This window comes from Eretmochelys imbricata, chromosome 1, assembly GCF_965152235.1.
Source record: "Eretmochelys imbricata isolate rEreImb1 chromosome 1, rEreImb1.hap1, whole genome shotgun sequence".
NCBI classification, from domain to species: domain Eukaryota; kingdom Metazoa; phylum Chordata; order Testudines; family Cheloniidae; genus Eretmochelys; species Eretmochelys imbricata.
In genome coordinates, this window is record NC_135572.1 from 298,729,415 (window position 1) to 298,752,741 (window position 23,327).

The window sequence follows — 23,327 nt, forward strand, 5'->3', positions numbered from 1 at the left end:
AAGTATGGCCCTCATCATGTTTTGTTAAGTCATAGTTAGAAAAAGACAATGTAGGTGAGGTAATATCTTTTATTGGACCAACTTCTTAAGTTCTGGGGAAGGTAATCAGATAGAGAGGTTTACTTAATCATTTTATAATTCATGTCTTGAAAGATGCATGTCATTAGAGCAACATTAGGTTAATAATGAAATGTTAATTTCAGCAATACAGCTCATTAGCATTTTGAATTGCAAGAATTTTCAGTGATGGGGTAAACGTGATATTGCAAAGGGGATTTTGTGCTAGGATTAGGATGTAGTAGCTCAGATTGACTGCCCTTTCTTGACATTCTGATTTGTGACATATCTCTGAGAAATTACCCGTGTATATACTTGTTCATTAGCCCATTTGTTTATAAGCCGACCCCCCCAAGATGGATAAGTAAAAATGGTAAAAACTGTGTGACCCTTTCATAAGCTGACCCAATATTTCAGGGGTTGGCAAACTTTGGCTCCCAGCCCACCAGGGTAAGCTGCTGGCGGGTCGGGACGTTTTGTTTACCTGGAGCATTCACAGGCACGGAGCCCCTCAGCTCCCAGTGGCGCCACTTTCTGAAGCTCCCATTGTCTGGGAACAGCAAACCGCAGCCACTGGGAGCTGAGGGGCTTCGTGCCTGTGAACCCTCCAGGTAAACGAAATGTCCCGACCCTCCAGTGGCTTACCCTGACGGGCCGGGAGCCAAAGTTTGCCAACTTCTGAGTTTCTTGCGACGCCAGCTTTTAAAATGTAGCAGAAGTTTTGCTAGAATTATTTTAATGTAATCTAACAAGAAAACCTGTTGTTTATATAACAATAATTGAACAAATATGTAACAATATGTAATAACTGAACAAATATGTAACAAGTAACTTAGAACAATATGAGACTTTAAAAAGTCTTAAAATCCTTCAAAGTCTGAATCAGTCTCTGATTCACCAAACAGTTCATTAAACTCAGCTTCAGTCACAGCTGCACCTGCATTGTCATCGTTGATGTCAGCCGTGTCGTCTTCAGACTCAGATTCCTTCTCATCATCAGCCTCTGTTGTGTCGTCATCAAATATGGCATCCTCTTCTGACCCATCGAGTGCATTGCTGATACAGCATTTCCTAAATGATTTTTCTATCATTTCCGAGAGAATGGACACCCACATGTCCTTGATCCATTGGGCGACCAGATTGATTTCGGGCTTCATAAGATTCCCGCCTTTTGTCAACTTCACCATGCCTGAGCACATCTATTCAGACCACGTTTTGCGTAGCCTGTCTTTTAAAGGGTTTGTTCAGGCAGACATCAAGTGGTTGTAGAACTGAAGTTAAGCCTCCAAGTATTACAGCCAAAGTAGTTTTCATATTTTTGGCCACATTTTTCACTTCATCTGTCTTGTGTGCCCTGAACATGTCCCAAATGAGCATAGCAGGTTTCTTGAAAAGTGCTCCTGGTCTCTTATTCCACACTTTTCCCAGCCATTCAATAGTCCCACTTTCATTCATCCATCCATCCCTTTTTGTGTGCACGTACAATGACACCAGCGGAAAATTTCATGTTTTTAGGTAAGGTTTTTCTTTTAAAAATAACAGGAGGGCTTTGATCCATTTGCCAAACACCATAAAACCACTGTAAAATGGATTTTTTCATGGCCAGTGGTTTTAATTAAAACTGTTTTTTCACTAACACTGGTTACCGTTCTATTGCTTGGGAGATCGAATGTCATTGGTGTTTTGTCCATATTTCCTATTTGTGACAGTTCAAATGCATATTCCTTTCGATATTTTATAATAAACCAGGGGTTGGCAACCTTTCAGAAGTGGTGTGCTGAGTCTTCATTTAGTCACTCTAATTTAAGGTTTAGCGTGCCAGTAATACATTTTAACATTTTTCGAAGGGCTCTTTCTATAAGTCTATAATATATAACTAAACTATTTTTGTATGTAAAGTAAATAAGGTTTTTAAAGTGTTTAAGAAACTTCATTTAAAATTAAATAAAAATGCAGAGGCCCCCAGACCGGTGGCCAGGACCCGGGCAGTGTGCGTGCCACTGAAAATCAGTTCACATGCTGCCTTCAGCACCCATGCCATAGGTTGCCTACCCCTGTAATAAACCTTTGGAAAGATTCAATTTTTTTCTTCCAGATCTCTCGGCAGCTTTTGCGCTATCTTTGTTCTCTGACGAAGACAGAGACTATGACGGTTCATGAAGCGAGTACACCAACCCGCTGATGTGACAAACATTGATGGCTTTACTGACTTGTATTTGTCATCTTTCGACATTTGTAGAGCACGCAGACAAATTCCAGTTCTAGTGACAATGTGCTCATTTTGTCGACATTCAACAACCCAATTATTGAGATCTTTCTCCAGCTCGGGAAATGAAGTGCACCTCGAACATTTTTTTCTTGCTTCTTGGCATGTCTTTTAGTGTTTTATTTTTTCGCCATTTTCTTACTTGCTTCTCATTGATACAGAATTCACGAGCAGCGGCGCAATTATTGTTTGCTTCTGCATATTCAACAACTTTAAGTTTGAACGCTGCGTGATAAGCAGACCTTTTTTCTTTTGATTTCACCGTTCATTTGAAATACCAGTATGAAAATAGATTTATTATTGTAGTTATAGATTTTGTAGGATTTTATACAGGAATGTCACCTGCTTTATCACTGTCAAATTATTATTATTCTTTGTTTATTTCAAAGCAGCCCTGTAGATTGGCATGTCTGTGAGGATAACAGGCTATTTCAATTTTATTAGAGATTCCATCAATTCTGCACATTATATTTTTATATTGGCTCGAGTCTTATGAAGTCCATTGGTAGAAATGCATGAAGAGATCAAGTTACTGCTCTTTTAGTGTTCCTTTCAAGCCAATCTAGTCCACTAAACAAAGCCTTTGCAACTTTAAAAGGCTACAGTACTGACATCAATAAATGGGTCAGCAAACTTTGGCTCCCGGCCTGTCAGGATAAGCCACTGGCGGGTTGGGACATTTTGTTTACCTGGAGCATCTGCAGGCATGGAGCCCCTCATTTTGTTTACAAATGACAATGTATTAGATATTCAATTAAATGATTTCATAGAGTTTTTAAAATCATCAAATTGTGGTGTATACCCATTTATAAGCTGACCCCTGCTCTTTGATGCATCACCTTTTTACCAAAAATATTCAGCTTATGAACGAGTATATACGGTATCTAAGTTTTGTTTTTCATATGGCCTTCTTTGCATCTTGGTGCTCCTTGACTCATTGCTCATTTTGGGTAAAAATTCATCTTGGTGTAGCAAAGCAACACAAATCCTATGGGACTTAAGTTGTGTGTAGACCTTGTGCTACCTTGTTGTGGAGGTGGATTTTTTGTCCTGTGTGACAGAATGAAGTATATCTCTATCACAACAGTGTCTGTTGCTATAATCACCTTGCCTGTGGGTGTCTGTCCATTTAAATTAAGCCCTGAGTCAGCAAAACACATACACAGGTGCTTAGGTCCTGTTGACTTCAATGAGACTTAATATTAAGCATGTGCTGAGTGGTGATTTTAGGGTGGGATTTTTCAGAAGTGCCAAAATGACTTAGGAGCACAAATTTCTCATTGCTGTATTTTTCTATCATATTCATTTTTAAAAAGAGAAAGATTTGGGAAATGTATATTACTGCCCTGTGACTTGCAGAGAAGATGCGGGATGTGGCGATATGAAGGTATGTGCCAGATCATGCCCAGCAACGTCTTTACCTTACCAAAAGAGAAAAAAAGATTGTAAACTTATAAACCAGGAACCTGATGGAAGCAGCAAAGAAGTGAGATTTGATATGTTTATCTCCACAATGAGAACTGAAAACTTACATTTGAATGAAACAATGCAATGGGGCAGTGTGACACACTTGAGTGATGAAACTCAAGGATGTTCTCATTATTACTGCAATGATCTTCCATTCTGACTTCAATTTAAAAAAATCTTTCACTGTTTCCAGATACCTTTGACAGCCACCATGCTGATTGATACACCAGGGACCTTTAGATCTGAAAGTGTGATCTTAAACTGAGAGCTATAACACACCTATATTCTCTGTGGATTAGCACAGAAGGGCACGCTTAACAGACACAGACCAGTGGGTTACGTACATCTTTTGATTGGAGGAAGCTCATCCCAAGCATATGAGGCCCATTGCAGTACAAATCCTGCATGAGTCCCCACTTATGTGGTGGTTATCATCTTGTCCACTGCTAGGGATTGAACCAGGGACTTCCAAAACTAGGAGCTAGATTCTCTAAGTCTCAAGCTAAAGAGCTTGATTCTCAAGCTAAAGAGGCAGGCTTTCAAAACTGAAAGCTGTAACAAACCCATATCCTGTATGGATACAGACTAAGAAGAGGACACTGAACACCCACTGACGAGTGAGATACACACTCAAAAGTGTTTCTGGGAAGTAGAGACCACATGAGTACAGCTATTCAGCAAGATAATTTGGGAAAGCCAGCAGGGGCAGGAGCAGAAGAACATACTTTTACACAAGGAAAAAAGATTTCAGAAAAAACACGCTTAAAAACCTCATGAGCTCCTGCTGTAGATAGAGATGAAGCCAAATACGTAGGCAACATTACCATGTTTGCAGAGATAAGGGAAACCTATCCAGTGCTTTTTATTGTCATTTCAATGACCTTTCACCCTGCTTTTAGTTTAAAACTAACTGGATCACTTTGTATAGCAAGTTTCTCTTTGCCATTTTAAAACGGCAGTGGTGGGGGATTGGGTGGCTCAGATCATGAAATATGGCAGGTCTTGAAAAATTTATTTACCGGTGTTATCTGCGGAGGCTTCCCTGGAGAGTGAGGGGGCCTAACGCATTAATTTCTACGCGTTTCAAGCTTCACTTACAAAACGAAAAGATATTAAGTCCCTGAATCCAGCAACGTATTACTCTAATTTAATGCCAGTGTGGTTGTGCTACCATAAAACTGGAGTAATACTGTGGTGAATCAGGCTGTAAGTTTCTAAACCTTATGACTGAGAACTTTACAAATGTGATTAGACACAGTATTGTTGTCTTGAGTCTGCAGACAGTTATTTCCCAGTCCCATTGCTGGTAGTTATCCCCAAGTACAGTGAAGTTTGTAAGTGGACTCCACGTAGTTTCCCTATATCTAGTTGACAATGAAGGCTTCAAATGTATCAGGCACCTACTCTTCAGATGCCAATATGAAAGATGGAGCCTTTGGCAGGGCCCAAGGATAGGCCCCCGGTAAGAATCCCTCCTCCTTCCCCGCCTTAGCAGTTGCTCTTGGGCAGGGAATTGAACCTGGGTCTCCCACATGCTAGTCAGTAGCCTGACTCCTGGGCTGTTGGGCATTAGGTGGGGGGCACCACTACCACAGCCACCGCGTCCTTGGTTTTATGAATCCAGCCCTTCATTTCCTTTGCTTTTTATTTCTTAAAAGTGGTTTAAAATGCCCATAAATGGAAAAAAATAAAACATTTTGTTTGACCCAAAGCAATTTTTGTTCCAATGTTTCAATTTACCAAAAATTCCAAAAATACTGGCTTCCGTTAGACCACCACGTACAGTGAATTTTTAAAATTATTTTTCTGAACTGCCAACCAACCAAAAAGTCAGCTATTCACTCCCCTCAAGTTATTACTATTAGAAAGCTCGTTGGGAACCTCACAGTGGATAAATGACCATGTCAAAAGTATCTAGCCTCACTGCAAGTGGCCCATTTGTCATTCACAAGGGAGAGAGGGCAAAGATAGAGTGGCATGTTTAACTAGCCTCCTATCCCAGAGGTGTCGTACCTCCTGGGCATGTTTGGTGTAGTATGCTGAAAACTGTAAATTTATGAGCCTTTTGGAGGAGGGGGGAAGCCAAGTGACATGACATATTTCTCCTTTCCAGAAAGAAACCTGCTCTTTGTATCATGGGACAGTTAGTTGTACCTTATCTACTGTAGCTGACCTGTCAGTGGTGCTAGGGTCACTGATAACTGTGTATGTGGTGATCTTCATTTTCTTTTTCTTTTTCTCATAAACAGGAAAATGATGGCATCAGCTTGTACTACTGGTCACTGTTTGACGGCCATGCTGGATCTGGGGCAGCTGTTGTAGCATCCAAACTGCTTAATCGCCATATTGTGGAGCAGCTGCAGGAGATTGTGGAGATCCTGAAGAACTCTGCAGTCCTTCCCCCAACCTGCCTAGGAGAGGAGCCAGAAAGCATGGTAGCTAACAGCAGAACTCTAACCAGGGCAGCCTCCCTGCGTGGCGGGGTTGGGGCTCCGGGCTCACCCAACACCCCTCCAACACGCTTCTTTACAGAGAAGAAGATCCAACATGAGAGCCTTGTTACTGGGGCTATTGAAAGCGCATTCAAGGAAATGGTAGGTATATTTCAGGGGTGTTGACTACTTTGTTACTCAGTTTAATGAGTAATGTGGTTGGGGGAGATGAATTTCTTTTCACTTGTTTGGTCTAGAATTAGGTGTGTATTTACTGGCTCTCAGTCCTAAAGTATCTGAGCACCTCAGAATTTTCATGTGCTTATCCTTGCCATGCCACTGTGAGTGGGGCAGTGCTGTCATCCCCACTTTACAGATGGGGAGCCATCGCACGAAGAGGCTCCTACCAAAGTTACATGGTTAAAAATAATTAAACCTAGGTCTCCTAAGTCCCAGGCGGCTGCATTAACCACTGGACCGTTCTTCCGGTCACATTGTTGTCTAACTTGCTGACGTGGCTTTTAGAAGCTGTTTTTAAAAAAAGGGAGGTGTATTATGTAGAAAGCTACGTTGCTCCACAATAGTAGATATGAGCTTTCAATGGTGAGATAAATTATTTACACTAGTCTGGATATTTCATAATAGAAAATGATGAAATTTTACCCTGGTGCAGTGGGATGGCCTCTGGCCCTGTATAGGAGGTGTGGAAGAAAGAGCTGCATGGAGGAGGCATCTATACCCCTCATGCCACAGGCAGGGTTTCTGCACCAGCCTTGCATGGGCTCATGTAGGAGGCCATGTTGTGGCAGGTTGCAGGTAGACCAGGGAAAGAGCCCCAGTACCCACCCATCTGGAGGAGCAGTGGCTGTTGTTCTTGCTCATAGGCTAGAATAGGGGCTGTACAGTAGCTCTGTACCCTGGCCCATTGTTTCGGGGGTGGGTCTCACCCCTCCACTCATTTGTGCTTTACTCACATAGATTCTTGGGGTGAAATTCTGGCTCCACTGAAGTCAGTGGCAAAATTTCCATTTGACTTCAGTGGGGCTAGGGATTCACCCTCAATGGATATCCCCTACCGGAGCCTGATTCTGCAAACTCTTGCCACTGTGCATAGTGCTTGCTAGCCTGAGATCGCTCCTAGCAGTTAGGACTATGCCTGATAATAAATGCTTGTGGGACCAGGCCCTAGGAAATGACACTATTCCATGTCTTAAAAAAGCTTCCTCTTTGTGCAGAAAAGTTTAAACTAAGCATTTCCCAGAGATTTTCTTATCAAGGTGAAGTACAAAGGCAGGACTCAATCATAGTTTTTCCTCATATATGTGAATTAGTACATGCGTCTAATTAGCAGACTACAGCAGTTATTCCAGAAAAGAACTGTTTCATTTCTGCACTCAAGTAATTACAATGATTAGTTCTTTGTGTAGTGCTTTTCTTCCCAAAGAATCAGAAAGCTCTTTGCAAACTACTGTACAACTGAAAATATTCACTGTAAAATACGTTGTACATTTTTATTACAAATCTTTTTTTATCATGACACAATGATAGAAGTTGCACAGAATCAAATATATTTAAATTAGTATTATAAAGTATACCCCACAACATCATAATAAATGCACATGGCTTAGTATAGCACTGAGGGCCCTGCCTGAAATTTGGGCCCCATTGTGCTAGGGACTGTGCACACAAATCATGGCAATTTCTCTCTCATTGTCACTAGCTGGCATCGTGGTAGGGTTTATTCAAGATGAGCATCTCCTGCCCCATGCCTTTGATCAAATGTTGCAGGCTGGGGACCTTTTATTCCCACTTCTGCTTCTCCTTGTTGTCTCCAGGAATGGCTCTCAGTGGTTACCCCAGTACAATAACAATTCTAACTAAAAAAGGCAGTTTTATTAGGGAAAAAATAGGAGTAAATACAATATATCCAGTCTAAAGTCTGGGTAACATCTTGTGCTTATAATGGGTTTCAGCAAAAGAATAATATTTCTTTCTTTCTCTCTCTCTGTGTGAGAGAGTTATGTAACATCAGCATTTCTAAGGCTGACACACTCCTCCCACCTCTCTAACTCTGTCCTTCTTTATACGCCTGGTGCTCTCTGAAATAAGTGTGAGCCTCCTTGATATCACTGTAGTCATTCTTTATTAGTACCTCATCCATATTTTGGTTTTATGCTAGTCCAACCCTTTTGAGTTAGCTTATTTACATGGGTTCCTTACTAGCACAATGTATCATTGTACCCAATGTTTAACAAAAACCAGCATTCCTAAAGTAGGCAGGCATGCTTCTCGGTTTTCTTTCCTGCAACACAGCACTTCACAGGAACCCTTTGAACCTGGATAAAGTGTTGGGTAGGTACATATAACCCTCTTTGCACATTCCTTCAGGTATTGCCTAACAGAAGGCCTTCAACTCCTCTCTTCCCCTGGAGTGTTGTGTGCCATTACGCCTTTCTGCCCAGCCTCTTTCAAATGCTAATTAGGTCTTCCCTTTCTTGCCTGAAGTGTCAGACTCAATGTAACTCCCTTTTAGTCATAACTCAATTAATAATTCCAGTGTCTGTCAAATATGATTTCTTCTGGAGAGTGCTCACTCTAATAGACCCACACACAGTAAACTACATGGCACTCTGTTTATCTTCCATGGAAGGCTGTTACCTTACTTAGATATTTAAACTACTAACCACTCTCCTGTCTGTTTTTTTTTTTTTTTTTCTAGACTACAATGTTTGGTTATGTTGTAGCTTGTGTTAATTTATTTCCATGTTGTAACCTGGAATCACAAATGTTTATTCCAGGCCACACTCAGTTGGGTGTCCATTGTTAGCATTTACAATTACATTTGTTAACTTGAGTTAATGGAAAATCTGTTACAATACAACCCAAAGCAGTAGTCTGGACAAACCCTGAGTAGTTTATAGGCCATGTCCTGGGGAGCTGGAAGGGTATTTCCAAGTGTTCTTCTATATTAAGCTACTCAGATAATTTCATCAAACTCAACTCCATCAAACTCAGCTCGCTGAACTGAACAAAAGGGGGCTTATTTGAATTTCATCTGTTGGGGGTGTATGCATAGCTTTGTGCATCACAGGTGAGCCATCTACCTCTTCTTTCTTTTTTTGTTTTGAAGAGACTAAAGGAAAGAGCTTCCACTCCACACTCAGCCTTATGTAGAAAAAGTGCCACACAGAGTACACTCCCATCTGAAAAGTATATCCTCACCCCAGTTATCCTGCTCTCAGGTCATGACTTAGTTTATATCTTTTTGTTTTTGTTGTATTGGGGTGAAACTTAGTTTGTGGTACAGTTACGTGATACAAAGCTGTCTTACTTCTAAAATAACAGATGGGCTGAAGAGGTGGTGTTCAAATCCAGAACCAGGTTTGGATTCAACTTGAGATTCAAAATCAGGACTAAGATGTGTATTCAGTGTAGATGAAATCTAGTAAACTGTTCTTGTGAAATTTTCAGATCAAAATGGTGCAGATCTTGAGAGATGAGAATGTCCTCGTATTTCTGCCGTTTTGAATGGTGGAAACACTTGAAAGAATCCATTGTTTAAATAACTGACAAAACAAGAAGAGGGTTGACTTGGTGATGTAAGCATTATATTTCAGAATATCGGGCTTTTTTAGCATCACTTCTGGAGCCACAAGTTCAAATTCCAAGACAGTTACCTCAGCCCTTCATCAAACCTATTAGTTTTACTTAGAGGCTGCTGGTTCTCTTTGGAGATGGGCTGCTCTCTACTGTTGTGCGCACTCTTCAGTAAAGAGCTTTGAATTCGGACCTTGCTGTTGTTGCCTGTCTCTCTCCGGTCAGACAACGAACCATGCCGTCGGGGGTTCGAGTCCTCGACACTTCTGATGTAGATGAAATAAATACCTGTTTCTTTTGAGGTAAACAGACTGAGAAGCCTGGGACCTGTATTGAAACAGGACATTACTTTCTGGATGGTCTGTACAGAGCGACTTGCATCTGCTTGATAACATAAAAAGCAAATGAATCCATATGTGATGTTTACAACCATGTATAGTTGGGTCAAGATCAAACTTATTTACAAGCCCTACTTCTCTGAGTCTTACTAATGGATCTCAAGTTGGGGGGGAGAATAGGTATCGCTATTCTGTTTTAAACTTCTACTCAGGATCGAGTTGTTGCACAAAGAGGAAAGATTGCTTGTTCTTTTGAAGGCCATGATTAGCATTGCTTGGCCTTCCCTTTTTTGGAACGTGAGGCACATTGGGTAGGCCATGGCAATGAATTAACAAATACACTTTCAGCAGTCTTATACTTATATCTTATAGTTAGTTGGGGACTGGTCCTGCTTTGAGCAGGGGGTTGGACTAGATGACCTCCTTAGGTCCCTTCCAACCCTGATATTCTATGATTCTATACTGTGATCAATCTACACTACAACTCTGACAGTATTAGCTCATGGTTGTCTGGCTTGGGTAAGTGAGTATGTATTCTAACAGCTTGTCCTGTAGCACTGTGGTTCAGACAATGCAACCTAAACTGTAAACAGCATCCCTATGATGATTCTTAAAACACTTTTGTCCCATCTATACTACAAACAAAAATCAATTTTTTTATTTTTTAAGTTTTTAAGTTTTGATTACAAAAATAGATGGTATCCCAGGCTCTGGAGGTTTAAACACTTTAAATTGCAAACCCCACACACAAGAGAAGCATCAGCTGCCTAATATGTCAAAGTGAAAATGCAAGAGTACCCAACCCTAGAAAGATCCTTGTCCACCCTTCTCTGCAGCCCTCCCCAAACCCTGAACAAATAAATGGGCTTTGCCGTGTTTCCTGGAGATTAATAGATTAACAGGACTGTTTTGGAGCAAAATGGCAATGAGATCCAGAGCTGAGGAGCCCTAATGGAAAGTGTCTGCCAGAAGCCCCCCTCCCTCTTTTTTAAGCAGAGATAACTTCAGCTTGAGATTCTAATTTCAACAGTAACATTATCTCATGAGGACAGAGGCAATCGGTCTTTCATGTAGGCAGTCCTAAACCATTTCTGATCATGACTAAAACCAACATGAAACTCCAGCTGGGAAACCAATCGTCAGGCAGGCTAGTTCATGAAGCACTGATGACATGTGCTTCTAGAATAATACTCCACTTAACAAGTAGACAGTGGCCTACTGCACCAGCGTTAGTTTCCAATGGGATTTTAGGTACAGCCTCATGGACCATGCAATGTTAAAGTGGCAAAACATGGAAAATGGTCCATATCCAAGAGACGAGGTCACAACCTTGTGGAATTAAACAGCTTTCTTGCAGAGTGCTGTAATTTTAATCCTCTAAAAGCAAAGAGTGATCTAACACCATGCGGAAGTTGTGAAGTCGGGCAGTAAAAAGCTGATGGATACCTCGTTGAAAGATGCCAGTACAGTCTCTGACATGTTCTGGTGATGCTTTCCCTAATCTACCACCACCTCCATATTGTCTGGACTGAATCTTAGCCAGCTTGCCCACATTAGTGTTCCAGCTTCAGCCAGGAACTGGGTCAGGCTTATATGGTGTTAAGTGTACTGAAGGCACTGCGACACATGCTGCATCATAGATATGTTGAATAAGAGGGGTGAAAAAACTGAACGCTGCTGTACCTTAAATGAGAGCCCTTTGGGTAGAGCACTCTGTTAGCCGACGGCCAACGATGTTTGGTGAGGTGCCAGCTATGCCCGTTTATACCATCCGTGACTTTAACCGCTAGGACGCACTGTCCCTTCGCGGCGGGCAGCCCGGGCTAGGCTGATGGATGCCCCAAGGTCCTAACCACCCGTGACTTTAACTGCTAGAGCTCAGAGCTCCTTCGCAGCGGGCAGCCAGGATTGACTGACAGGTGCCCCAAGAGTTTGCCCCGTGGAGGCGGCACAACTCAACGCTAGGCTCTTAGTACTCTCACCTAATGGCCAGGCTTTAGAGCCAAAACGGCTGAGGTTCTTTAATTGTGTTGGCTGCTTTACAGTAAACCAGAGAAAACAAGTCAGGCTTATGCATAAATGGTTACCAAAATTTATTAAGCTAGATTCTAATCATGTGGTTACAAAATTGCTAGTGCCTACTTATTTAAATGTAGAGATGTTACACACACAAACAAGTTACAAAACTGAAGCCACAATCCCAAAGAAAGAAAACAAAGTATAGAGCTCTATTTCAAAATATGTGTACACTAAAGATAGGAGATCAGGTGTGGGTGCTTCTTACCCTCCTTGCATCTCTCGATTCCAGCGGTGCCAAGCCAGGATCGGTCACTCAGTTCCGCGGAAAGACGAATAAGGGACAAGGCTTAGGGACCCTCTTAGCTGCAGAAGCCTTGGGAGGCTGTCACTTATCTGACCAGCAGATAGATAGTGAAAAGCACTCAAAAATCATGGTGCTGTAGGTCCCCTACTTATACCTCTGTACTCCTTTATTCTCTTTCTCCTTTCTTATGCCAAATTGAGGCTGGTCTGTCTGGGTGACGCCAGCTTTCGCAAGAGTAGTTTACACTTGCAAAGAAGAGAAACAATAAGTTTCGACTACTGGACATTTCTTTTATCAGGGTAAATATTTTCCCACCTAGGATGTTGGTGTGTGTGCATCACGCTATTTAGTAGGGGCTAAGAGCCATGTCTGTCACATGGCCTCTGCCTGCTGTGAGCTTAATCGTCGTATCTGTTCCCAGAGGCACATTGTAGCAGCACACCTGTGCTTTCACAGCTTCAAAGGCTGTGCTGGAATATATGTTAAGTGCCTTGTTCCGGCTTCCTTCTGTGTTTCCAGCAATGCTGGTCTGAGGGGGGGGGGCTGTCTGTCTGGCTACACTCAAATGAGAGCCCTTTGGGTAGAGCACCAGTTACCCTCTATGGCCACTCCAAGGGAAAAGAACATTCATCTAAGAGAAGCTCCATCTATTTAACACTAGGTGGCACAAGCAAGCCAAGCAACATATCCTGGTTGATGGCATCAATGGCAGCTAATCAGCATAATATGAGCTTCGATAGCTGATCTTCATCCACTGTCAGGAAGAGATCATCCAGTGTAACCAATACAGTGTGCGCCAAACCCAGTCTCTATTTGGCTTGACAAGGATCAAGGATAACTGAGATGCTCTGAGTGTTGTCTCACCAGAACCTTCTCAGCAATCTTCCAATCTGAAGAATGGAAGGTGGAACAGTGGCCAGACAAGCCTATGCTGTCAACCTCAACTGGTTGATCAGAGGCTGCAGAATGCTTTCTTAAAAGCAGTTGGCTGCCAGCTCTCTGTAAGGGCAGTGGTGGCAATCTTTTACCACAGATGTTTCCCCATGCCCTTCACCAGCCAGGAAGAACATAGATCCAATTCTTGGACTGGAGCATAAAGTTCTCCCAACACCTGAGCATCTCAGGAAGTGGCACTGGGTGAAATTCTGGCAGAGAAGACTTGAGATTTACCCACTATAATATTGCTTGGCTTGCTGTGAGGTGGTTGCAAAAATTCACTGAAAGATTCACCTTGTCACCATTGGAAATGAAAGAGTTATTGAGATATGCAAGTTTTCACAGAAGTCAGTTACTGTAAATAGAGGATTTGGAAAGTCTCATGCCCCAGGGGCTTTACCCAAAATGATTCCCTCTATGGTGCTTCAGAGATACTGACCAGTTGAGAATTCTATACTCTGTCTGTCATGGCAACATACATACTGGACAAAGATTTTTCCAAGTAGTATGCAGAGAGTTAACTATCAGACATGTTCATCAAATTAATAGGAGCTACACAGCAAAATCTCCAGATACCATAGGGAAAATTTACTTCCACTATGAGAGGAAATCAAATTGGTAACAGTGGCTTAATTTTCCTTAAAAAGAAAAGGAGTACTTGTGGCACCTTAGAGATTAACAAATTTATTTGAGCATAAGCTTTCATGAGCTACAGCTCTCTTCATCGGATGCATTCAGTGGAAAATACAGCGGGGAGATTTATATACACAGAGAACATGAAACAATGGGTGTTACCATACACACTGTAATGAGAGTGATCAGGTAAGGTAAGCTATTACCAGCAAGACAGCGGGGGGAGGGGGGGTGTGACGGGGGACGACACCTTTTGTAGTGATAATCAAGGTGGGTCATTTCCAGCAGTTGACAAGAACGTCTGAGGAACAGCAGGGGGAAAAAATAAGCACGTGGAAATAGTTTTACTTTGTGTAATGATCCATCCACTCCCAGTGTTTATTCAAGCCTAAGTTAATTGTATCCAGTTTGCAAATTAATTCCAATTCAGCAGTTTCTGTTGGAGTCTGTTTTTGAAGTTTTTTTGTTGAAGAATTGCCACTTTTAGGTCTGTAATCGAGTGACCAAAGAGACTGAAGTGTTCTCCGACTGGTTTTTGAATGTTATAATTCTTGACATATGATTTGTGTCCATTTATTCTTTTACGTAGAGACTGTCCAGTTTGGCCAATGTACATGGCAGAGGGGCATTGCTGGCACCTGATGGCATATATCACATTGGTAGATGTGCAGGTGAACTGTGGAACCACCTGATCAACATCCTCTACAGCAAACAGGGAAAGATTAAAAATGAGCTCTCAAAACTGGATACTCTCATAAAAAAACAACCTTCCACACACACTTCCTCATGGCTGGACTTTACAAAAACTAGACAAGCCATTTACAACACACACATTGCTTCTCTACAAAAGAAAAAAGACACTAAACTATCTAAACTACTACATGCCACAAGGGGCCACAACAGTGGTTCCCTTAACCCACCCAGCAATATTGTTAATCTATCCAGCTATACTCTTAGGACAGATTCTTCTTCTGGGCTATCTCGGGTTCTCTCCTTCTGCCCCTCCACCCCCACGAACATGATACAGTTCTGTGGTGACCAAGAATCCTATTTTCGACGTCTCCGACTCAAGGAATATTTCCAACACACCTCTGAACAACATACTAACCCACAGAGACCTTCCTGCCAACACTACAAAAAGAAGGATTCTGGGTGGACTCCTGTTGAAGGTCGAAACAACAGACTGGACTTCTACACAGAGTGCTTCCGCCGACATGCACGTGCTGAAATTGTGGAAAAGCAGTATCGCTTGCCCCATAACCTCAGCCGTGCAGAACACAATGCCATCCACCGCCTCAGAAACAACTCTGACATCATAATCAAAAAGGCTGACAAAGGAGGTACTGTCATTATGCATAGGTGGAAAGATGAACAAGAGGCTGCTCGGCAGCTCTCCAACACCATTTTCTACAAGCCATTACCCTCTGATCCCACTGAGGGTTACCAAAAGAAACTACACCATTTGCTCAAGAAACTCCCTGAAAAAGCATAAGAATAAATCCGCAAAGACACACTCCTGGAACCCCGACCAGGGGTATTCTATCTGCTAACCTAGATCCATACCCTGGAAATCCTGGGCGCCCCATCATCTCAGGCATTGGCACCCTGACAGCAGGATTATCTGGCTATGTAGACTCCCTCCTCAGGCCCTACGCTACCAGCACTCCCACCTATCTTCCAGACACCACTGACTTCCTGAGGAAACTACAATCCATCGGTGATCTTCCTGATAACACCATCCTGGCCACTATGGATGTAGAAGCCCTCTACACCAACATTCCACACAAAGATGGACTACAAGCCGTCAGGAACAGTATCCCTTATAATGTCACGGCAAACCTGGTGGCTGAACTTTGTGACTTTGTCCTCACCCATAACTATTTTACATTTGGGGACAATGTATACCTTCAAATCAGCGGCACTACCATGGGTACCCGCATGGCCCCACAGTATGCCAACATTTTTATGGCTGACTTAGAACAACGCTTCCTCAGCTCTTGTCCCCTAATGCCCCTACTCTACTTGCGCTACACTGATGACATCTTCATCATCTGGACGCATAGAAAAGAAGCCCTTGAGGAATTCCACCATGGTTTTAACAATTTCCATCCCACCATCAATTTCAGCCTGGACTAGTCCACACAAGAGATCCACTTCCTGGACACTATGGTGCTAATAAGCGATGGTCACATAAACACCACCCTATACCGGAAACCTACTGACCGCTATGCTTACCTACATGCCTCCAGCTTTCATCCAGACCACACCACACAATCCATTGTCTACAGGCAAGCTCTACGATACAACCGCATTTGCTCCAACCCCTCAGACAGAGACAAACACCTACAAAGACCTTCACCATCTGCTGAAGTGAAGAAACAGATTGACAGAGCTAGAAGAGTACCCAGAAGTTACCTACTACAGGACAGGCCCAACAAAGGAAATAACAGAACGCCACTAGCCATCACCTTCAGCCCCCAACTAAAACCTCTCCAATGCATCATCAAGGATCTACAGCCTATCCTGAAGGACGACCCATCATGCTCACAAATTTTGGGAGGCAGGCCAGTCCTTGCTTACAGACAGCCCCCCAAACTGAAGCAAATACTCACCAGCAACCACATACCACACAACAGAACCACTAACCCAGGAACCTATCCTTGCAACAAAGCCCGTTGACAGCTGTGTCCGCATATCTATTCAGAGGACACCATCATAGGGCCTAATCACATCAGCCACACTATCAGAGGCTCATTCACCTGCACATCTACCAATGTAATATATGCCATCAGGTGCCAGCAGTGCCCCTCTGCCATGTACATTGGCCAAACTGGACAGTCTCTACGTAAAAGAATAAATGGACACAAATCAGACGTCAAGAATTATAACATTCAAAAACCAGTCGGAGAACACTTCAATCTCTTTGGTCACTCGATTACAGATCTAAAAGTGGCAATTCTTCAACAAAAAAAACTTCAAAAACATACTCCAACGAGAGACTGCTGAATTGGAATTTAATTTGCAAATTGGATACAATTAACTTAGGCTTGAATGAAGACTGGGAGTGGATGGGTCATTACACAAAGTAAAACTATTTCCCCATGTTTATTCCCCCCTGCCGCTGTTCCTCAGACGTTCTTGTCAACTGCTGGAAATGGCCCACCTTGATTATCACTACAAAAGGTTTCTCCCCCTGCTGTCCTGTTCCTAATAGCTCACCTTATTTGATCACTCTCATTACAGTGTGTATGGTAACACCCATTTTTTCATGTTCTCTGTGTATATAAATCTCCCCACTGTATTTTCCACTGAATGCATCCGATGAAGTGAGCTGTAGCTCACGAAAGCTTATGCTCAAATAAATTTGTTAGTCTCTAAGGTGCCACAAGTACTCCTTTTCTTTTTGCGGATACAGACTAACACGGCTGCTGCTCTGAAACCGTAATTTTCCTTGCATACGTTGTTGCAGTGCAGGAAAGCCCTTTCTTTCATAACATAGAAATGCCTTATGTAGCAATGTGGGCATAATTTGAGGTCACATTTCATTTAACAGAGCATGGTGACTTTGGCACATCTCAGTAGTAAAACTTTGCGCTCTCAACAGAAGTTGTCCCTGCATCTACAGATGGCTACATGAGTCACTGTCAAGACTGGAAGAAAAAAAGATGGTCATTTTTTTTCAATGCATCTGTTTGCAGAATTAGTGGTGTTATGAAAGTGCAGGCCATACTTACACATTGGGGGACTCTATCCTGGGAAGCCATGACTCCAAAAAAGATTTGGAGGGTCATGGTAGATAATCAGCTGACATGAGCTCCCTTTGTGATGCTGTAGCCAAAAAAGCTAATGCAATCTTTGTTATGTATAAACAGGAGTATCAAGTAAGAATAAGTAGGGTAATATAAACTCCCGTATTTGGCACTGGTGCCACCATTGTGTGAAATACTGTGTCCAGTTCTGGTGCCCACAATTCAGGAAGGAATGTTGATGATAAATTGGAGAAGGTCCAGAGAAGAATCACGAGAATGATAAAAGGATTAGAAAACATGCCTTACAGTGATAGACACAAGGAGCTCACTCTATTTAGCTTAACAAAGAAAAGGTTATGGGGTTACTTCATTGCTGTCGATAAGTATCTACCAGGGGAACAAATATTTGATAACAGGCTCTTCAGTCTAGCAGAGAAAGGTATAACAATCCAGTGTCTGGAAGTGAAACAAATTCAGATGGTAAAGAAGGTGTACTTTTTTAACAGTGGAGATAACTAAACTCTTGGAACAATTTTACCAACAGTTGTGGTAGATTTTCCATCCCTGGCATTTCTGAGAGAGATTCTCAAACAGGAATTAATTCGGGGAAGTTCTATGGCCTGTTATGCAGGAGGTCAGTCTAGAGTGGTCCCTTCTGTTTTTGGAGTCTAAACTATTAAGGGCCAGATTCTCAGTCCTGGTCAGTGCAAAGCAGCTTACATAGACCTAACTCTGAGTGCCTACACTAAAATGTCACTCCCACCGATGTGACTTGCACACTGCACCCACTAAATAACTCCAGCTCCGTGAGAGGCGTAGTGCTTATGTTGGTGTAATTAGGTCAATGCAGTGTCAGTGTAGACACTGCATTACATACATTGACTTTAGTGGCTTCCAGGAGGTGTCCTCCAATGCCTCAGCATGACCACTCTGGTCACTGTTTTGAACTCCGCTGCCCAGCAGCCAGGTACACTTCCCTCCCCTTTAAACTCCCGTGAATTTTTGAAATTTCTTTCCTGGTTGCTCAGCGTGGAGAGGTCACCTAGCAACTGCTCAGCTGACCATGCTGCCTACACGCTGCAGACGCGCTTCTGCCTGGAGTACACAGGAGGTGGTGGATCTGTGGGGAGAAGAGGCTGTGCAGGCACAGATCTAATCCAGCTGTGCAAACATCATTATTTACAAGCTGATCACTCGGGGCATGGAGGAGAAGGGCTATAAGAGGGACCCACAGCAGTGCCGTGTGAAAGCCAAGGAGCTGCGACAGGTGTACCAGAAAGCCAGGGAGGCGAACAGGCATTCTGTGCAGAGCCACAGACCTGCCACTTTTACAAAAATCTGCAGGCCATCCTTGGTGGAGACATCACCACCACCCCCAAGAGCACCATGGGTACTTCAGGAAGCCCAAGTCACAGGCCCCAGCTGTGAACAGTGAGGAGGAGTAGGAGTATGGAGGACAGGGGATCCAGTGGCACGTCAAGCCAGGAGCTTCTTTTTGACTTCTGGACAGTCCGGACAGTCCCTACAGTCCAGCACAGGTGAGCCTGATACAAGGAAAGGAACCTCTGGTAAATATACTATTTGCTTTGATATTGCAGGGACACATCCATTCATTTACTTTTTTTTTTTTTTTTAAACTTATGCTGGAAGAGATAGTGAAATCAACAGTAGAGTGAGAAGCAGATAGCAGCTCTACTTCCCCTCTAAAGTTAGGCAGAGGGGGTACTGCAGAATAGTTTGTTTGTGTGCACCGGGATGTCCCATGAATCCTTCATAGAGATCTCAAGGAAACTTTTGTGAAGGCAGTCTGCAATCCTCTGCCAAAGATTTCTGGGGGAGGGCTGCCTTATTTCTCCTGCCATGGTAGGACACTTTCCCACACCACTCAACAATTATTTCAGTAGGCACCATTGCAGCATGCAGGCTAGCAGCATATGGCCACGATCTGCAGCTGGATGCCTGCAGGAGCTGTTCCCTTTCAGTGGAAGTTCAGCTAAAATCCCCACCACCTGTGGAAAACAGTGCAAGTATTCAGCTCAGTTGTCCTATACACATATACTCATGCCCATGAACTATCCCTGCCCCTTATTTTCCCAACTTACCCCCTCCCTCCTGGGCTGTACTCACCATCACTGGGACTGCCACTCTGCTTCATGAATCCCAGAAAGAAGTGAGAATGTTGTGTTTGCAACTTGTGTGGATAAAAGGGAGTGAGTTCAGTATACCAAGTTTCAATTTATCTTGTGAATACACTCACAACAGTACCTCTGTGCATGGTATCTTTTGCAGCTGGAAATGTGGTCTTGCAGATCTCTGCATCTGCACCAGCAGAGCGGTGCAGCCAGATGAGGAGGAGAAGGAAGAGGATGGAGAACGGCATGTTCCAAGAGATCCTGCAAGCCTCTGCTGCTTTGGATACCCTTGTGGGCAGCATGGACAGGGACTGAGTGGAAAAGAGAGCAGAGAGGGACATGAAGCAGCAGATGCTAGCACTTTTCAAGCAGCAAACAGAACATGCTGTAGACTCTTGTGGACCTTCAGATTCAACAGTTCCATGCTTGCATCCCTCTGCAGCCCACAGAGAACTGCATTCCATGCGGCGTCCGAGGCCCCTGCACTATGCCTACTACTCCACCCTGGGGGAGAGTGCAGGCAATCACAGCAGCACGTGCATTGACCTGTGAGAGACATGGTTGGTGTACGTGTTTGTGAAATGGAAATGACTGTTCTTTCTCCTTTAATAGTTCTTTCCCCTGTATTTATAAAGTTTAATTCAATTATAAACATGTCTGTTTGCATGGGTTTATAATAAAAGTCTATTTATGGAAACTTAATTCATCTTTGTTAATTTACAGCGTATGCTGGTTGGGGCTGACATCATTCACAGTTAATAGCAATAGGTGCATATGCAATGTTATATTGCTGCACACACGGCACTCATTACAAGGTTCATACTGGGGTGCCAAAAAGCAATGCAAGGCAGAGCACGTTAAAATAGCACACGTTACTGTGGCTCAGTATTAAAGTGGTATTTCCAAGCCTCCATGAGCCATATGGCTCCACGTTGAGCTCTTCTTAAAGCTCTGGTATCTGGCTGCTCAAAATCAGCAGACAGCCGCTTCACTAGGCTGGAAACTTCTCTCCCTTTGCTTCACAAATATTATGAAAGACACAGCAGCCAGCTATAACCATTGGGATATTTTTTCACTGAAGTCTAATCTCATGAGTAGACTGTGCCAGCGGCCTTTCAAACAGCCCAAGGCACATTCAGCTGTCATTCTGCACCTACTGAGCCTGTAGTTGAAGCGCTCGTGAGCTTCGTGAGCCACAGGAGTAAGGGATCACTATTAGCATTTCAACATCCACAGTGATAGGCCTCTGGTCTGGAAAGAAAGTCCCCGCTTGCAACTTTCTGAACAGGCCTGTGTTCTTAAAGATGCGTGTGTCATGCACCTCCCCTGACCAGCCCACGTTGATGTTGGTAAAAAGTCCCCAGTGATCCACCCGTGCTTCCAGTACCACACAAAAGTAGCCCTTTCTGTTGGTGTTCTCTGTGGCAAGGTGGTCTGGTGCCAAAATAGGGATGTGTGTGCCATCTGTTGCCCCACCACAGTTCGGGAACCCCATTACTGCAAAATGATCCACTATGTCCTGCACGTTGCCCAGAGTGTCAGTCCTCTGTAGCAAGATGTGATTAATGGCCCTGGATGCTTGCATCACAGCAACCCTCCTGGTGGTTTTCCCAACTCCAGTTGATTCCTGACTGATTGGTAGCAATCTGGCATTACAGACTTCCCCACAGTGATCGCCATCTCGTTCTCCACTGTCAGTGCAGCTCTTGTTATGGTGTCACTGACCCAGAGGGCAGGCGAAAGCTCTACGCGCAGATCCGGAAACGTGGCCTTGCACATCCCAACAGTTCTGCAACCACCGCTTGTCATCACAAACCTGCATGACAATGTGGTCCCACCAGTTAGTGCTTGTTTCTTGGGCCCAGAACCAGTGCTCCACCATCTTAAGCTGCTCTGTGAACACAGCCAACAACCTTGAATTATTTCTTCCTGTGTCCCACAGCAATCTAGCCTCTAAGGAATTGTCATGTCCCCCAAGGCTCCTCTGCTGACACTGCAAATACTGCAGGATCAGACATCCCTTACTTGCAACACTCATCACAGTAGTACAGAGCTGTGCAGGATCCATGCTTCTCCTCACTCAGATGGCATGCACACAGGTGTACGGGGCTTTAGAAAAGAGACGGGAAACATTATGAGATAGAGAAAACTGTATTATGGACTGTTGAAATCATGTTTCCAGGCACCCCTGTGCAACTTGTTTGCCCCCATGAGGCATTGCAAACCCTTCCCAAAACACCCTGCACTAGATGGTGGCAGGTTGCACAGTGAGATAGCTGTGCACAGGTGCACTGCTCTTGGCACTTATATCGGTGCAGGTAGTGAGGACGTGCACTGCTGACACGAACATAATGTGGACACACAAAAATGATTTAATTACTGTGGTGTCTGCACATGGACATAACTTATGTCAACATAATTTTGTAGTGTAGACACTCTCTGAAAAATCAGGCTCATTGTAGTAATCCCTCTTTTGCATCATAACAAATACTTTTGAAGTCATCTTATTAAAATAAAATAAAACATAAATGCCAACATCCTTACAGACCCAAAGCATGTGCATGACAAACTGAAAGTGAGTAAGGGAAACAGACATTGATTTCAGATTTTAAAAGGATCATTATAAAAAGCCAGGGAATAAAACCATTTTAATGTACTTGGAAATGCCTTGAAAATCCACTTTAATATATGAGTTAAAATTATTTTGATGGTGAAAAATTTCTGCTTCCTTTGCAATACTGTAAAGCTTGCTAAAAATGCAAAAATCCATGGGGGGTGGAGGGATATCAACTTAAAACTTTTCTATGGCAAAGTGATATAAAATAGGCATTTTTAGCATATGTATGTGTGTATGTCTCTGACAAAAGAATGTGTAAGATTTGATTTCTTTTGGGTTTTTTTCCTCAACATTGATTTGTAGGCAGTAACAGAAATTGTGACTGTAACAGGAACCAGAGTGTCATTCAAATATTAGTCAGAGGATGGCCTCCTTGGGTAGCACTACACTTCATTCTGCTGTGCCTTGCACGATATTAACCAGGTTACTTTATCCATGGAACAAATGGGATTGGGCCCTATATTCATTGCTCTTCGATGTTCCATTTGTTTTCCTGAACATACAGTTGTGGCAGCAACAAGTAAACAAACTCAGCAGGACTTTTGGTTTAGGAATATGAATATGTAAGGTTTTAATGAAAATCTTCTCTTCCTAAATGCCAGTTGCAGAGCTATTTTATAAACTCTCTTCTGTCTTCCTTAGGATTTACAAATAGAGCGAGAGAGGACTGTTTACAGTATATCTGGTGGCTGCACAGCCCTTGTTGTTGTGTATATGCTGGGGAAGCTCTACGTGGCAAATGCTGGCGACAGTAGGTAAGCAAAGCGGATCTCTAGGGGT

General features: G+C 43.1%; 1 protein-coding gene across 2 annotated transcripts in view; it reads left to right on the forward strand.

Annotated features, from left to right (window-relative positions):
• PPM1H (protein phosphatase, Mg2+/Mn2+ dependent 1H) overlaps positions 1 to 23,327 on the forward strand; it is a 210,611-nt gene that overhangs the window by 115,755 nt on the left and 71,529 nt on the right. For both annotated transcript variants that reach the window (XR_013347901.1, XM_077833569.1), the window contains exons 3-4: positions 6,040 to 6,384; positions 23,190 to 23,302. Coding sequence is in view for 1 of the 2 variants with exons in the window: in XM_077833569.1 (XP_077689695.1) it covers positions 6,040 to 6,384; positions 23,190 to 23,302 (458 nt within the window). In the remaining variant the exon portion in view is untranslated. The remainder of the gene's footprint in view (positions 1 to 6,039; positions 6,385 to 23,189; positions 23,303 to 23,327) is intronic.